Source organism: Carcharhinus amblyrhynchos, chromosome 1 (genome assembly GCF_965287045.1).
Source record: "Carcharhinus amblyrhynchos chromosome 1, sCarAmb.v2.hapA, whole genome shotgun sequence".
NCBI lineage: Eukaryota > Metazoa > Chordata > Chondrichthyes > Carcharhiniformes > Carcharhinidae > Carcharhinus > Carcharhinus amblyrhynchos.
The window spans coordinates 151,328,157-151,347,432 of NC_137324.1; the positions used below are offsets into that span (position 1 = coordinate 151,328,157).

The 19,276-nt window shown below is 39.2% G+C and overlaps 1 protein-coding gene across 1 annotated transcript in view; it reads left to right on the forward strand.

The window, feature by feature from the left end:
• fat4 (FAT atypical cadherin 4) overlaps positions 1 to 19,276 on the forward strand; it is a 317,517-nt gene that overhangs the window by 3,566 nt on the left and 294,675 nt on the right. Inside the window, 1 exon segment of the mRNA XM_080193732.1 lies at positions 7,595 to 10,483. Within this exon segment, the coding sequence (XP_080049858.1) occupies positions 7,595 to 10,483 (2,889 nt within the window).

Consider the following 19,276-nt stretch of genomic DNA (forward strand, 5'->3'; position numbering starts at 1 on the left):
GAGTAGGCCATCCAGCCCTTCGAGCCTGCCCCGCCATTCAATAAGATCATGGCTGATCTCTTTAACACACATCTCTTTAACCTATGTTTAATGCTAAAACCACTCACATTGTCTACACCTTTAAGACTTGATTAGCTGTAAAGACTTGCATTCTAATCAGTATTCTGTAAACTGAGTGCGTGCCTTTATATGCCCTGTTTGTGATCAGAACTCCCCATTCACCTGTAGAAGGGGCAAAGCCCCAAAAGCTAATGACATTTGCTACCAAATAAACCTGTTGGACTTTAACCTGGTGTTGTGAGACTTCTCACTGTGTTTACCCCAGTCCAACACTGGCATCTCTCTACATAGATGTTTGAGTTTATTTATTGGTGTCACGAGTAGGCTTACATTAGTAGGACAATGAAGGTTAGGTGCATTGGCTATGTCAAATGCTCTCTCAGCATACTCGTGCTAAATGCTTGCTCTCTGGGGGATGTACCTGAACAGGTGCTGGAATGTGGTGACTAGGGGATCTTCATAAATAACTTCATTGCAGTGTTAATGTAACCCTACTTATGACAGTAATAATAAACAAAAATAATAATTACTGTGGAGTGGCACAGTGGTTAACACTGTTGCTGCACAGCGCCAGGGACCTGTGTGAAGTGTGCATGTTCTCCCTGTGTTTGCATGGGTTTTCTCCGGATGCTCTGGTTTTCTTCCATACTCCAACGATGTGAGGGTTAGGTGGATTGGCCATGATAAATTACCTGTTAGTGTCAGGGAGATTAGCAGGGTAAATCCATGGGGTGATGGGGATAGGACCTGGGTGCGATTATTGTCAGTGCAGGCTCGATAGGCTGAATAGCCTGTCGTCTTCCTTACTGTAGATTTTCTTTCCTTACTATGATTTACAGTACTTTGCCTTTATTTATTTTTGGTACTTTAATTCTAATCAAAAAAGCCAATTCAAATTAAGTCCAGTCAAGGTCCTCACATAAGGGACAAACCAGATCTAAGCTGACAAGACAAGACATTGCATTCCATCTTGGGCTCAATCAAACAAGATCCAAGCTGACCGAATGAGGCATCGCACTTCTTTCCTTGGCTTGACCTAATGCTGCATATTAGCCAAAAGACTGAAATGGCTTTCAAACATTGCATCAGGTAAAGCTTGGATTTAAAATCATTGGATACCCTGATCCTTTACTCTACCCTAACATGGACAAACCACCATTTCAGGCATCTGCACACCCCAAGTTCAATTGCTTAGCCTTGTTCCCTGCCTGATTATACTTTCACTCCTGCCATTTCCAACTTAGATACAGGATTATAGTAACTTAACAGTGGTTCGTCTGATTGTACTCATGTATGACACTAGGGTCAGTGTGAGTTGACATTTCCCCAGACTGGGAAAAATCCACTTTCAAGGACGTACAGCTGTTGTCCCTCCTTCTCTCCTCCCCGCCCCCAACCATTTTTGGAAAAGCTCCAAACATATTTTCAAGGTATGTTTATCTGAACATGTGCAGAACACTTTTTCATGGAGATTGGCCAGAACCAGGCATTACATTTTTCACTGAATGTTACATCTTGTGCCAGAAACTGCTTCAGTCAGAGATAAAACTGATCTAGTTGGGGGATGAAGGACAGTCATGAAGAAGGGATTTTGGAATTCGGAGATGATTTCAGTATTATTAATCTTACTTTTGGAGGACTTAGTTTGCTCACTGTCTTGCTTATACCAGATATTGATTTTGGGCCCTTTCCTAAGCTGCTGATACGCAGCTTCCACAAAGAGCTGTCATAATCGTTCTCTTCATTTTCACTCACACGCTGCAGTGAAGCATCTTATCTGGCTGGGATAATATTAAGAACCCTAGCAGGCTGTGAGAAACAGTATTAGTGTAACAATGTTCTCAATCAATGGAACATGATTCACATTATTGTCGGGAAAAAAATAACTTTGAAAGAAAATCAAGATCACAAAAAAACATTTATTTTTGGGAGATGTACACCATACTTTGCCAGCAGTTCCTTCCTCAGTGATAACTCTGGGTCATGTACTATTGGAGAGGGTCAGCTGACAGCATATTTCAGACTGCCACAAATGTTGAGATTGGCCTGTTGCCAGGAATTATGTTGCCTGCTTATTACTGAGCTGATTTTCCCATCTCTTCTCCAGTGAGGTGCTCCACTTGGTATCCTTCATTTGGAATGACCAAAGTTAGGTGCTCAGAGATTAGTGAAAAGATGAACTTCCAACCCATCACTCATACCACACTGCTGGTGCTCCTATGCTCAAACTGCATTGTTCCTTACTCTTACAGTTTTAATATGTCAGTGTAGAATTTTGCCTGATTGTATTTTCTGCACCAAACATTTTAAGAAATTGAGATAATAAATGAAAAGTTTTTTGACTACCCTTGTTGGTTATGATCTTGTTTAATATTGTGCATTCTTACCCTGCTTTTTTGTTCCTTTTTTCTGGAAAGCAGTTTTCTGTACTAAGATACAATGCTATAGTCTGCGGTAATGCTCTGGCATCTCATCCAAATTTACCAATTTTTCCAGCTCTTTGTTGAGGGATATGAAATTAGCTGGTTCATCACAGGCTAAGGATGAAGTTGTTTGCATAACTCAGTAACAAAATAGACACAAACACATGAAAAGATGTTAAGTTTTTTTGAGCATATAGTTAACTTAAGTAGGACTTGATTTATTTTCACACCACATTGAATCTGGATCTAATTATGATATACCAGTCCTGATATTCTAATCTTGGAAAGCAAGATTTTTCACAGTAGAGTTGTGGCAAAGCATTTGCCACATTCTTCCACAAATTTAACGTATAGGATTTCATCTCGTCTTTTTGCAGCATTAAGTTCATAAAAATTTGTTTCCAGAAGGGGGTTTCCATTTTCTTCCAAGCTGCTGAATTCAAAGACAGTGCTACGTGGAAGCATGGAATGAAATCAGGCACTTTTTCGCCAGGGCACTGAAAGAATGTTGCCAAGCCTCAGTTACAAAACTCCCAATATCAAGCTTTAAATTATATTGAAGGAGATCTGGAGTGATTTTATTTCCCTTTGGAATGCAGGAAATTACATGGCACCAACAGTTCTAAATAGGAAATTTAAGGAAATAAAAGAGAGAAATTTTATGCATTAAGAATGTCTATAATCAACATCACTTATATTTTTACCTTAGATAATGCATATTATTTGGAGTAAATGTATGTAAAATCTCAGATATAAGAGCAAAACATATAATTAACGCAATCACAAAAGATAACAATAATATTTTGTTAAGCAAAAAAATCAAGAAATATAACTTATTTTCTATTCTCTTGCGTATAGTTGTTTGATTTGGGCACCAGTCGATAGGTTAACTGACCAGATTTTTCACGTTCCTTAGAATATATGAATACATCCCAGTTATCAATTAATATCGGATTACTGGTTGAAGATAAATTAATATTGCTAGATTATATTCAATTTCCCTATTGCTTAGATTGCTGATGACATAATTATGAGTACAGACTACCTAATATTTTAAAATACTTTTTTTGTCAAAAGCAAGTAACAGGTGTGGACATTGTTGAAAACTTTCAACTGAGCCTTGAAATCAAACTCTATGATAACATCTTTTCAGTACTTAGCATGTTGGCATGAAAATCCTTTGCTGCTTTAATAGAGAAACTGAAAACATCTTTGTTAAAATAACAATGAAATATCCAAATGTATTTATTATTTAGTACTCGTATCACAAAATGCAATTTCAAACCATTGGTTTCCGTAGGCCTCCTTAACATTTGTAAGATTTTCCCCCATTTAGAAATAGAGGGTGAAACTCTGTTTTTCACTGATTTTGGTGAAAAAGTCAGTGTGCATTCAAGGTTGGACAGTGCCTTGGTTTTAGGAAGTGTGCCAAAAGAGTAAATAATTTACCCTGAGAACCTTTTTTTTTGTTCTAGAAACAATTGAAAGTAATTTATAATTATATTTGTCTAACTTGTCTAGAAAGTTTGTAGTTATCAGTTTCTGGGACCATGCACGTGTTTGGAGATGGATATGGCCTTGAGCTCTCCCAATTCCATTGTAATATTAGACAGGTTTGGACTGACATTTCCTATTCTATTTCTAACATGAGCGAAGTGAACATATAAGGTACAGCTACTATGATGTTATGCATGCTGCTGTGCTTCAAATTGCACGTACAGAACTGTTCCCAATCTCAAACAATTGTAAAATTTGTAGTAATTAAGAATTGCTTTATATGGAGATCACACAGCATTTCTTTTCCATTGGCAAGACCAACATTTATTGCCCATCCCTCACTTGAAAAGGTGACGATGATCTGCTTTCTTCAACTGCTGCAGTTCATGCATTGCATATGCATCCGTAATGCTGTTAGGGAGAGAATTCTAGGATTTTGACCCAGCAACAGTGTAGGTACGACAATATAGTTCCAAGCTAGGGTGACATGTATCATGGAGAGAGACTAGCATATGGTAGTGTTCCATGTGTCTGTTGTACTTGTTCTGCTAGGTGGTAGAAGTTGTAGATGTGTAAAGTGTTGTTGAGGGAGCCTTGGTGAGTATATATTCTTCTCCCTTGTACCCTCTTTTATGAATCTCTTTATTCTCTTTAAGCTCAAAAAGTAATTTTGACTTTATTACTAGCGTTAAATAATTATTTTTATCTTTATGCTTTCCAATTTTTAAACACCTTCCCTAAACTGAAAATGGCAGATAACATAATAGTGAGAATAAAGTATGTGTACATGACAGACTAGGCTTGAGGGACCAAATGGCTTACTCCTGTTTATATTTTTTATTTTCTTATATATAGGCTGATTGATTGGGTACTAAATTGTCCCTAAATTGGACCTCCCTGATCCTCGCACATTAGGCGTAGACTAAAATCATGAATAGGTCACTGAGACAGTGGGACGGCGGCGCGGGCTCGTTGGGCCGAAGGGCCTGTTTCCCGTGCTGTGTTGTTCTTTGTATATAGGATCGTTAAGTTGGTCACAGCACAAAAGGAGGCCATTTGGCCCATCATGTCTGTAGTTATCCTCTAAAGGAGTTCAGTCCAGTATCCAGTGCCTTCCCCTGTCTTTTCCACTTAGCCCTAAATGTTTCCTTTTTAAATAATAATCAAATTTTTTTAAAACCTCTGTTGACCTTGACAGCATTGCACTCTCAGGAAGTGCATTCCAAATTCTAACCACTCGCTACATGAACATGTTCTCCCTTCTGACACCATTACTTCTTTTGCCAATTATCTTAAAGCTGTGCTGCCTAATTTCTGATCCTTCGACCAATAGGAACAGTTTCTTCCTATCTGTTCTGTCCAGACTCCTCATGATTTTGAATACCTCTATCTATCCATATATAAACAAGTTTTGGGCTACAGTTTTAGGAAAGATGACATGGAAATAATTTTTCACTGCCTAATCAGTTCCCTGAGCCTTTTTGAAATTGCATTTTCTCAGCTACACTGCATTTTGCCACAAGTAGATGGGCAACAAGTTTGTTCCACAATTTTCCCCTACTTCACCCTACTTGTTGCTGATACCCTTATCCAATCTTTTGTTACCTCCACGATTAACTGTTTTAATGCTGTCCTATCTGGCTTCCAATCTTTCACCTTCCATTAACTTGAGATCATCCAAAACTCAAATACCCCCAACCCGCACATTTTATATACACTCACCACCTCTGTACTTACTGACAAATGTTGGCTCCCATTCTTCAATGCCTTCGTTTTATAACTCAGTGGCATTTTATAAGTCTTTGAAACCTTCTCCAGCTGTACAAATCCTCAAGGATCTTTGCATTCCTCCAACTCTGGCCTCTTGAATATCTCCTTTCACTGTGGTGGCCAGGCCTTCAGATGCCTAGGCCCTATACTTTGGAATTTGCTCCCCAAACCTCTCAGATTCCACCACTTTCTGTACTTTTATGATGTTTCTTAAAATATACGAATTTAATGAAGCTTTTAGTCACCTGTCTAAATACCTCCTTCTTTGACCTTGTGTCAATCTTTGCCTTATTAAGCTTATGTGAAGTCTTGAGATTTATTTTGCTATCTGAAGCCATTATATAAAGTTGTTGTTGCCGTTGCAGGAAAGTGCCAAAGAAAGGACAGGGGTATTTTTCATTTGGGAAAAGAGTCACTTTCATCTCTTTCATATATCACGCTATCTTGTCTTATCATGACTAGTTTCATTGTAGCACTGATGGAGTGTTGGAGGGCTGACTCGGATTCTTCAAGCAGCAGATTAGTAATATATCAATTCAGACAGAGAAAGAAATATATGAAAGTAAGGGTGATGAATGGAATATGTAAGGTAATCTGTTGAAAGATTAACTGCTGAGATGATTATTTTTGCACAACTGAATAATGTCCCCATTTAGTTATACTGCATGGAGCCAAGGATAAGGGAGGACACAAATTAAATCTCTTATGAAGAGGTAATGTGACCATCAATTTAAAAATGACCCAAAGGAGACTCAGCAGTATAATGAGTTAGACCCTGGTTTTTCACTTTTGACACTTGGGTTCCCATCAGGTTCAAATTGACAGCACATTTGACACTTCTCACCAAGACAAAACAGAAATTGGGGAGAATTCAGACACTTTCTCATCTCTGGCAATATGCATATCCCTGCCACGATCAAATTTTAATTGACAGGAATCATTAAAAAAAAATTATGCCATCTTTCATACAATTGATGTTTGCCTGCTAACTGTAAAAATTAGGTGAAATGAGTTAATCTAGTTCCAAATAGATATGGGACTAAGTCAAAAACAGTCCCTAATTCAGAATTTATCAACAATGTTGATAACAATCCAAAGATGTGTGGGTTAGATTGATTGGCTATGCTAAATTGACCTTGGGGTCGGGGGATTATGGAAATAGGGCTTGAGTGGGATTGTGGTCTGAGCAGACTCAATGGGCCGAATGGCCTCCTTTTGTACTGTAGGGATTCTATAAATGTCACTTGCTTAGTGTGGAAGTTTGAAATATTGTCACACTTGCTTTTTTGAGGTTGTGGCAGACACGATGCTGGGGCAGAATAAAATAAACTTTTCTCTGCATCCTGCTGTGCTATCTCTGACCAGGAAGTCTAACGTTGGGTGAAATGGAATCAGTTCCTTGCACATTAGCATGCAGAGCCTTCCAGTGGGAATAGGGGTGGAAGAGGGTATGGTAATGGGTTGGAGTAGAAATACACCAGCAGGCTTTCAGAATGTGTCGATCTGTTCTTCTTGGTTCATTTCAGTACTACATACGCTGTTCCAGATGTATACATTTTGGACCTCCGGGAAATCCTGATGCATTGTAGTGGAATGAGAAACCTGATGTCATGTCAGATTATACAGAAAATGGATTACTTCATGAATTCCAGTTAATAGCTTCATTTAATAGATTGAGTCAAATATGAGTTGATTATCTTAGTTTTTTTATTACTAGTTACAAATCATCAATTATAAAATTGTTTCACATGAATTAATCTTTGTCATTTAGTCATGAATCACAATATATGCTTGTAATTTTAAATGTGCTCTTCTAATTTTTTTTGTATGATTTTTGGTTGCAGGTTGTTGCCACTGATGGTGGAAATCTCCGCTCCCAGAATCCAGCTATTGTAACCATCACAGTTATCGACACACAGGACAACCCTCCATCATTCAGCCAGAGCAGCTATAGTTTTGTTATTTTTGAAAACATTGCCATTGGTTCTCTTGTTGGCACCGTATCCGCATCTTCGCTTGATCTTAATACGAACATTACTTACCTTATTACTTCAGGAGACCAGAAGGGCATGTTTACCATTGATGGATCGACGGGTCAAATTAATACTGCCAGCGCCATAGACAGGGAAGAACTAGCGTTTTATCAGTTAAAAGTTGTGGCAAGTGGTGGCACTGTGACTGGAGAGACCTTAGTGAATATCACTGTCAAGGATCTGAATGATAATTCTCCACGTTTCCCCCATGCAGTTGAAAATATTAATGCAGTTGAAAACTGGAGTTCGGGACACACAATTTTCCAGGCTGACGTAAAGGATCCTGACGAAGGTATTAATGGCATGGTTTCATATTCCTTGAGGCAGAATCCTAAAGGCCTCTTCCACATTGATGAGAAAACGGGAATCATAACTTTAAATGGACCTCTTGACATAAACACAGGCTCATATCAGGTGGAGGCAGTAGCATCTGACATGGGTGTTCCCCAGCGTGCATCTAGCTTAATTTTGACTGTCTACGTGCATGATGTGAATGACAACTCTCCAGTATTTGACCAGCTTTCATATGAAGTCACAATTTCTGAAGCAGAACCTGTGAACTCTAGGTTCTTTAAAGTCCAGGCTTTGGACAAAGATTCAGGAGTGAATGGGGAGATCACATATGATATTGCACAAGGAAACAGAGAGAATAAGTTTGGTATTTTTCCTGATGGGCAGCTATATATAAAGGCGGAATTGGATCGTGAATCTCAAAGTCATTATGTCCTGATGATTATTGCTGCAGATAGAGCAGTGGAGCCTCTGAGTGCAACTGTGAATGTGACAGTAATACTAGAAGATGTAAATGACAATAGACCTTTATTCAACAACACAAATTATGTATTCCATTTTGAAGAGGAACAGAAAGCTGGTTCATCAGTTGGTTATGTCAATGCTGTTGACAATGATTTTGGATTTAATGGTGAAGTGAAATATTCTCTTGAAATGCCCCAACTCGATTTTGACCTGAATACAGTGACAGGGGAAATTACCAGTATACACCAATTTGACCGAGAGGCTTTAATGTGGCAACGTGGGGCTGCAGTTTTCACCTTTAAAGTAATTGCATCAGACCAAGGATTGCCAAAACCTCTCCAAGATCATGCCACTGTACAAATATACATCAGCGATACGAATGATAATGTACCCAGATTCACAAAAGACCTGTATCAAGCCACAATATCTGAATCAGCAGGAAATTTAACACAGGTGATTCGTGTTAGTGCTTCGGATGTTGACGAGGGAAATAATGCATTGGTAAATTATTCTATCATTAAAGGGAATGAAGAAGAGCAGTTTACAATTCAAAGTACCACAGGACAGGTGACATTGGTAGGAAAGCTGGACTATGAAGCTACAGCATCCTATTCTTTTACTCTTCTAGCAGTGGACTTGGGGAATGTACCTTTGAGCTCCACATGTACTTTAATCATCAGTGTGCTAGATGAAAACGACAATACTCCTTCATTTCCTAAGTCTGTAATGTACATTGATGCATTGGAAAATATGAGAGTTGGAGAGCTTGTAGAATCTGCAGCTGCCACTGATTCAGATTCAGGGGATAATGCTGAGATCCATTATAGCATTACAGGAAGTAACAACCATGGAACATTTAGCATTAGTCATAATACAGGTAGCATCTTCCTTGCAAAGAAAATGGACTTTGAAACCCAATCTGTTTACCATCTGAACATAACAGCAAAAGATAATGGAAGGCCTCCAAGATCCTCAACAATGTCGGTAGTGATTCAAGTGAGAGATTTTAATGATAATCCACCTAGTTTCTCTCCTGGAGATATTTTTAAATCGATAGTGGAAAATATTCCAGTTGGTACATCTGTATTGACAATAACTGCCCAGGACCCCGATGCTGATATTAATGGAGCGTTACAATATTGCATAGCCCAACAAATACCAAGAGGAAACCATTTTATAATTGATGCGTCCGATGGGACACTGCGAACCAACGCTGAGATTGACCGCGAATTTTCTAATCTATTTGAACTCACCATTAAAGCCATTGATCAAGCAGTTCCACTAGATTTCAGACGTTTTGCTTTAAAGAACGTAACCATCTTAGTGACAGATCAAAATGATAATGCTCCTGTATTTATATCGCAAAATGCTTTAGTTGCTGATAGTGCTCTTGTGATGGGTTCCATTCTCACAACTATCAAGGCTATAGATCTAGACGAAGGACCAAATGGAAAAGTTGAGTATGAACTAATCAATGGAGACAGTGACACCTTCATGATGGATCGATATAATGGAGATATTAGAGTAGTAGCGCCTTTAGTTCCTTCCAGACTCACATATCATCTTGTTGTGTCAGCTGTAGACTTTGGACCAGAGAGAAGGACAACCAGCACTGAGCTGACTGTTATTCTTCAGGGTCTAGATGGACCTGTCTTTACTCAGCCAAAATACATCACAATTTTACGTGAAGGAGAGCCTGTGGGCACCAGTGTGATCTCTTTAGAAGCTTCAAATCCAAAAGATTCTTCAGCATTATTGGAGTATTACATTGTTTCAGTCCGTTGTGGGGGGCGATCTGTTGGACGGCTTTTCACAATAGGGCACCACAGTGGTGTCATCCAAACGGCTGCTGTACTGGATCGAGAGCGAGGTCCAAATCTATACCTTGTGGATGTTTATGCAGTTGAGAAGTCTTCTACGTTTCCCAGAACACAAAAAGCAGAGGTAAGTGGATGTTGCTTAAATTATAAAGTATAGGCATAATGGGTTATTCTGTGCTGACATTTCTATTATTCTGTTTGCCTGCCTTAGTGACAAAATAGATTTTCTACATATTGAAATAATTGGACTAATAGACATCATTTTAAGCCTCATGATAGAGGAGGCACTTTGGTTCTTTAACAGCATATCTTTTCATATTGTAAGTCTGTCTTTTAACAATTGGAGGAACACGTTAGCCAGCACTATGTGAGAATGTTTTACATCTAAGGCTTAATGTAATGAAATATTATAATTACGTTTCATTTTTGATACCCTTACTCTTTGAATTAAGGTTTTGTAAAACTGTTTACTGTATTCCACTTTCTCAGTGTCCTGAAATGTTCAACTACAAAACTATTTGTTTGCATGCTTGCAGCTAATCTGCTTTGAATAATTTAACCATCTGTAAGACAGAAGATTTTGTCTGCCAGTGAACATTTCCATTCACTCCATCAGGTTGCTATCTTTTTTGGATTGTCCTTTCTTTATCAATGCAAAAGGTTTAGCAGAGGAGCATCTTAACTGTTATTCTGCATGTGAGTGCCCTGCTTCTGCAAATTGAAAATGGTGATATAAATAACTGGTAACCAAGGTTTGACATGGTGAAGAATATGAATTTAATTTTATCCCATGAGTCAATTAATCCCTATAACCTACAAATGGCAAATCCACAAGTGAATCATCCATGTTGCATAAATCTAGTTCTCGCTGTCCACTGTTGTATGTTGTATTTTCATCCTAGAGTGAAAAAATAAACAGAACCTTTCAAACACATTAATGGGTTGCTTTTAGGTCTATTGAATGAAGGCAATGAAATAGCTTAGTGACACCAAAAAGTTTGTGGTGGCATGCAAGGACAATGTGGCATCAGAGCAAATAGCATGAAGTTGTGAAGGAATTTACATTTAGGAAATGTGTACACAATATAGTACAAGTAATGCAATGTAGGGAAGCAGATGTCTGATGATGGAGAACAAACAATGGCGCAGGAGGAGTGCTGCCAGACTTTTGACAGGAAGAGGTCTGAAGCTCATGAATCTAGTTTGTACTGTTAGGCATAGTGTGTTTGAGAGTTGTGAATGGCATTTCAACTTGTAAAAGCAAATCAGCCATCTGAATCCTGATTCTGCTTTATAAGGTGAATAGACACTTAATTAGTTTACATTATGGCAGCTAGTTTTTCCCATGTGATTCTACGTCAGAACACAAGTGTTGTTCCTGACAAAGTTATTGCAATGTAATAGAATAATTAAACTACGGGAATTTTACTATTGTAATATTCTTGTATATTTATAAATGTATGTAATGATTTCAGTCAGATATTGAGGAAGCATTTTCAAAAGCTTTATTTTCTATTGTGCAATATAAAGCTCTTAAAAGTGAGTGCTTTTTCCATAGACTGCCTCATGTCACGTCTGTCACATATTGTTATCTCAATGCCATAACGAGAGTTCTTGCTTTTTTCTGAGATGTGATTTCAATCACAATCCAACATCATCTTGTCAGCAACTATTAAGCTTAGAATAAAATATTATAACTGAGTTGTGCATGCAGGATCTCTATTATTAAGATGGTGGATGGCTACAATATTGTGAAAGTGCACTTTGAAGTGATGGTGGAAGGGGCATTTAATACAACCCATTAAGTACAGCGAGACGCATCGTGTGACAGCTCCACTGCACTCAATGGGTATAAACACCGCATTTCAGCTCATGTTGGGGGAACACCACAGAAAGTAACTTAACAAGTTTTGTTGACGCTTATTAGCTTCTTATCAGAACCCAATGAATTGATCAGAAACATGAGAACTATACCTCCTGTTATAGTTTGACCCAGATTTTTCATTATCCCTGGACTTTCTTTTTATTTTTTCGTGGATGTGGGTGCCGTTGGCTAGGCCAACATTTATTGCCCGTCCCTAGTTGCCCTTCGTACGGTGACATAAGCCACCTTCTTTAATTGGATAGAGTGTCACTCAAACAGATTACTTTGTCCTGGATCCTATTTGATTTGGCACGGAGGCACAGTGGTTAGCGCTGCTACCTCACCAGGGACCCCGGTTTGATTCCCGGCTTGGGCACTGTCTGTGTGGAGTCTGCACATTCTCCCTGTGTCTGTGTGGGTTTCCTGTCACAATCCAAAAGATGTGCTGGTTTGGTGCATTGGCCATGCTAAATTCTCCTTCAGTGTGCCTGAAAAGGTGCCGGACCATGGTGACTAGATTACTTTTCACAGTAATTTCATTGCAATGTAATAAACTTAGACTTTAAAATTTTCTCTTTGCTTCCCACATTGCTCTTCCCATTTCCCCCTACCACTTTGTTCATAACAGCTGAATAAATGAGAAAAGTATGAGCATTTAACAAAGGCCAAAATTTTCCAACCATTCCTATTGGAAGGTTTTTTCAATCCTACTGATGGCAATCTCCCATAGCCCTGATGATGGAGGGTGCAGGACATGCTAAACCTTGCAGACATCGGCGGGGCAAGAAGATCCCATTCCTGGCCAATGGGAGACCGTCTCTGGAAAATACGCGATGGGAGAGCCAAAAAAATCCCAACAAGGCATTGGTGTTGTAGTTTCAACTTGGCTTCACAGGACCTATAGACAATAATGGGGCAATTAGGTGGAGCTAGCAGGCAGAAATACTTGGAAATTTCACAAGCAAGAAGCTTACATCTGTATGAGCATGCTAATACAATTTAAACCATTTAATAGAAATTCTGAATTAATGATATTCAAATGAGAGATTTTTACATTATTTAAGTATTCTTATATTCTTTGGGGGCCTGGAGGAAAATACTTGGTGATGACTTTAATGATACAATTTGAAATTATTCAGTCAGCTAGGGTGAATCATGGCAAATGAACACCTGTTTAGGAGCTTGTCACTGGAAATTAGTTTGTGGGAAAAATCTCCTTGCAAGATCCCATATCAACAACAACCCCAGCAGGAATTAAGGAATCATCATGGAAAGTAATGGGAAGGAAAAATAAAACCCAATCAATTATAATTATGTAAATAATCAAGAAAAAGAAATGAAAGAGAGAGAATGACATAAAATGTAGCTTGTATTCCATGCAAATATTATAAATGTATCTTGAGAGGTCAAGCAATGATTTTGGCTTGGAAGAACAAACAAAATTACGTAAAATTTTGTGTAAATAGTGATTATTATTGTAAATTAACTCATTTGGCTAGTGTTATAACCTTGTTGTGACTACTAGCATTTTGTTTAAAGTACAGAAAGTTTGAAATCCTAGTTACCCACTAAGAGAATAAAGTCACAAGATTCTGCAGTTTTAAACAAAAGTAAAATAATATGCAATATCTATATATTCTTGACATTTTGAATGGCCATGAGGTAAATGTGACTTAACATACTGTCAGTTGCACTGCATATTGTCTTGGTAACTACCATTTAAATTCTACAGATTTCCAAGCAACCCACCCAGACATCAATGACCACTTCAGAATCACAAAATCTTGATAAAACTCTGCCTCCCTCATGACAAATTTCAACTGCTCATTTTCAAAGACCTAGCCTCTGAATTCCCTCAAGCTACTCCAACACGGACTGCTTCAATGACTTTTCATTTCCTGATGCAGCGATGTCTCCTGGGCCTGTGCTCCACGTGATTCACAAAGTTACACTCTGACCTCTAATTGCTGGTGCAACTCCAACTCTCCCACATACTTAGCTTCACTAAGCTGACACTGCCCTCTCTGAGCTCCAGCTTCCTGACTGCACCAATCTATAAATGGCTCCTAGAGCTTCTCTGAGCCACAATTGCCTGGCATAGTACCAGTGACTTTCCATCAGCTTGTCATGGCTTCAGTGAGCCCTAACTGCCTGGAGCCTGCTAACAGTCCTTAGGGCTTCTCTGCGAACTGCAAACCACACAAGGTCTAAACTGTAAGTAATCTCCTTTCCTAGCAAACATGGAGAAACCAGAGCGGCTTCTTTGACGCCACATAGCATTTCAGGGTTCACTGAATGCTTTTAAACTATTTTAACTCTTAACTCCCAAGACAATACATGGCTCTGGATTGCAGCCAGTTAAGATAACATGTCTCCAGCTTTCTAACTAAGTAAACTTTTTTTTTAGGATCTTTCTTTTCTAGTTGTTAACCCTTTAAGTTAACATGGATCCAACCTTTTAAGTGTCATAGATTGCTGCTTTAGTTGCATGTATCCCATTTCTATAGTTAAATTTTAACCTTCCAGAACTAAACATTACCTCTAAAGTATTAACATAAATCACGAACTAGATCTTTGTAATACTAGAAACTCACTGGTTTTAACTTAAATGGCATTGTGTTTGATTTTACTTTCCATGAAGTCAGAAGATGGAGTGTAGAACAGGCAACCAATCAAATCCTATCAGCTTGCTACTGAGTGAGTTAAGTTAAAATTACTCCAATATCACAGCTATATTTATAGCTTTCATTTTCAGTGAGGTGTGCAGTATTTTTATAGTGTGTCAATCAGGCAATTCATTACTTCAACAAATTTGCTGCGTGACTGAAATGGGTGAAATACTTACATGTTTACACTGTAGTGGAACTGCAGTAACATCAAAAACAGCAGCTCCCAAATTACCTGCAAGCATTGCCACGGGACACTGAAAATACACAATAAAGGTTCTTGCCATTAATTTCTGCAGAGTTTCTTCTAATCATCTGCTTTAACTTTGCCAAAGGATTCCAGGGAACCCCAGAGAAATAACAGAAATGGCACCTGGTGGGCTACATTTCAATATTCACAAACTCCTATCCTCCAGAAATTCTTGGTATTTCAAATCCCTTGAGTGTACTGTAGAAGAAAATTGATAGTGAAAAGCTCTGAAACTGCAAAGTAAAACGGACTCTTGCATCTAGCTTGTAGGGAGTACTTTACCTAAGAATTATTTTTGGTTGTAATGGCCTTTTAATAAACATATTTACAGGTACAGTACCTCAACTCCACTGTCCAAAAACTGGAGTTAACTGAAAGCTGGACTCTTCTATAATCTTCCGTAAATCAACTTTAATTGAGTAAATTTAAAAACAAAGTTTATCTGGACAATTTGGCTAGGCCCTGCATTGGTGTGGTTTGGCGCCTGACTAATTATCTGCTTGGCGCTCTATGCCATGTCCCAAGTGACCCTTGACCCTAGCTAGCCTGGCTTGACTCAAACTGCATACAGCTTGAAGTATCTGACCTGAAATCCAGCAATATCGGAAATTTGGCGCAACCTCAATATCAAGGTTGCTGGGTTGAGGTAATGTACCTGTACCAGTATTTGTGGCACTAATCTTAAATGTGGTTGTGACTAAATTCAGATGTGTGCAAAAGGGAATCCATACACCTGCAAATGTACAAATATCAGGGAAAAGATGCATAGGAATAGTACAAAAATACAGAGTTCATTTTGATAGAGAGCAACTGACACGTAGCAGCAACACAAAGCTGCCATTGGCTGCTATTCTTTTATACAAAGAGTAGGAGAGACAACGAGATAATCAGGAAGCGTGGGATTAAAATGCTGGAAACCCTCCAAGGTTTGGTAACATCTGGGTAAACAATGGTTAGTTTTTTGCGTCGATGATTTTTGATATGTGGCATTCACAATTGATCAGTATTGATTTGAAACACTTGAGAAGGAAGAGGTCTCAAGTTTCATGCGCAAATGATGAATAATTGGGGCTCAAAATGTGGCCACAAGTTTGATTGCATCTGTTGTGTAACTGTCAGGTGAAAGTTGAGTAGAACCTGGTTCCCTGTGATGAGGAAACCAAGGAATTCTGATTGGGATGGGGAGATAATGTAGATATTCTGTCTGCTTCCCCATCTCATGTTGTTGTCTCTGGAGGAGCTCCTGGGCCACCTTAGAAACTTCTACTCAGTATTCTACTGTTAGGCCAATGGAGCATATCTGTAGGAGGCTGTGGGGGACAAATCTTGTGCCTTATTGGCTTCCTGCACCATTCAATTTAGACAGAGAGCCATTTCAACATTTGGGGCATGGCCTCTCACAGATGCAAATCACCTCATCATGTTCATGATCCCCACCTCTGCAAATTGGGATGGTTCAGTTTACCTGGAAGTCAATGGGCTTAGGAGTCACTCCACCATACTTGTAGAGCTGGGCCTTCAGAATTGTGACCACTTAGAGTAAGCAAGGATGCTATCACTCCTGGTTTCAGCACAGTGAGAATGCAGCGTAATTTTGGTCATGCTGGATAACTTGTAAAAAGATTGAAAAGCAATAATTATGCAAAGTGTTTTCCAATTTGTCAGCTGCTTCTGTTTATATGGTCAAATTTTCTTCCTAGCAGCCATTAGTCATTAGGATGTTATCCGGCTTGGCATGTACACCAGTCACAGGGAATTCCAGAAGTGGTCAATAATTTAAAACTTTGGCATCTGCTGTGAGTACTGAAGTTGAGAGAAGATAATGTACCCAGAAAGTCAGCTGTTACTCATGTTTACATTTTACCTGCTACCAATGACATAGACTGGAAGACACGCAGATGCGATCATCAGAGTAGGTACAGACTGTTACAAAGCTCGTGGTGAAATAGACAACTGCTACTTAATTTCACATGAAAAATGATGAGTTTGGTTAAAGAAGAGGATGACAGGCGACATGTATATCTGTACTCCCAACAATAGGCAGCACTTAAAGCTGTAGGTGAAACAAAATATGTTTTGAAATTAAATGTCCCCGATGCCTTTTTTTCATAAGAAAAGGTGTTGACGGACCCTAAATTCCTTGGTGACACTGTGGTTGAGTTGGAAAATTTATGCTGTTCACCAGCAGAGGGAGTTACACACAAGTTTCTTTGGGTAAGTTAATTTAAATATTTTGGTTGCAGCTTTGGTGTAATAAATGCAGTAACGTGTGAGTTTCTGATTTCATGCCACCCTACACCTCTTGCTATCAACCAGGAAACTGCTGAGCAACAGCATAATCTTTAACAGCGTGCTTTTTGCTTGTTTTGGTGCCATCTATGTCCACTAGACACCACACCAGCAGGCACAGCTCTTATACATTGCACAAGACAGGAAATGCACAGCCTTAGACCTCTTCTTCCTTAAGGTGGGCATCATCATCAATTGTGCTGACTGCAGAGAGCTATTACTGGCACTGCTTCTCAGCTCTCTCTCTCACTCAGCACTGATTGACAATGCAGAAAAAAATGAAAGCAGGAGCAGTAAAGTTATCCTGTCACCAAACAGTCCCTTTTCTCAAACCATTACATTCTGTATTTCTGAATGACTCCTTATACACATGTTCATCAGCTTTTATTAAAATAGTGTTAAAATTCACCCTCCATTCTATGTCTCTTCCCCCTCCTCCCAAGTCTTTACCCTTATGTTATTAAATACACATCCTCCTGCACCTCCATGCAAAGTCTCTATTTTTAAAAGGGATACTATCTTTGGTGGTGTGCAGAGTTTGTTTTGGGGTTGCTTCGGATCTGTTGACTCAACTTATTTCGTCGGAGTGGTCACTTCTTGTTTCCTTTACTAATGATTCTGCAGGTGTGACGTCCTGCTGAAGATTCGAGTAGGCAGTCCACCTCATTAATGGTTTCCCATTCATTGAAATCAAGGCATTCCTGTTTCTTCAGATGATACTTGGTTCTGTCTGAACCAGGTACCATCTTGGTTGTTGTAACTTCTCCATTGAGGTCCCATCTTACTGCTGGTCACTAATCCCACACTATCTCACTCTTTCAAGAAATGGAAAGTTATTAGCCTTGTATTATTGGTTGAAAGTGCAGGCTTGACCTGCTCTGTAACTTTATTCCTATTGTCATGACCATAGTTTACTCCCATGATGTTTGGTAAACATGCAGAATAGAAAAGGCAGTTGTGTTCTTCGCCTCAGTTTACATGGAATGAAACCAGTCTGCAACAGTACAGAGTGATAACTGAGCAGTGCTAGCTCAGCGTCTTCATTTTTTTCTGAGGAGATCTTTAATGATCTGTACCACTCTCTCAGCTTCTCCGTTTGCAGCACTGTGGGTGGACTGACACCACAGGGACAGGAGTAATTTAAGAAGGTGGCTTACCACCTTCTGATGGGCAAATAAGGATGGCCTACGAATACTAGCCTTGCCACTGATGTCCATATCCTATACATAGGAAACATCTGCTCTCTGATGCCTCTGGCAGTGATGAGTGAGAATGTATGTGGTTTTCATGAAAAATATGCTGATAGCCCATCCTATTGGCATATATCAATGGTTGATTGGTGGTTCCCTCATTGCTATGTGCATGCTTCTGTGAGAGCTTACAGCCTGTGGAATTTACCTATCATGTAGAGGTCTGAGGCTCTGTACCTCTGGTGCCTGGGGAGGAGCTACGATAGAAGTTCTTCAACTTCCCAGTGAAAGTGGGCATCTGTCACCTTTAGGATAGTAAAAAGTCTGACAACACCAGGTTTTAGTCCAACCTATTTATTTGATAATATTCTCACAAGCTTTCGAGGGGACAGCCTCTTCGTCAGGTGACGAAGAGGCTGTCCCCTCGAAAGCTTGTGAGAATATTATCAAATAAATAGGTTGGACTAAAACCTGGTGTTGTCAGACTTTTTACTGTGTTTACGCCAGTCCAACGCCGGCATACCCACATCATGACCTTTAGGATACCCAGTCTAGTTAAGTTGCACCAATCCCCTGTGTCAGCTTGGACAGAAACAACTCAGTCAAACATGAGATAAAAACAGAAGATGCTGGAAAAATTCAGGAGGTCTGGCAGCAT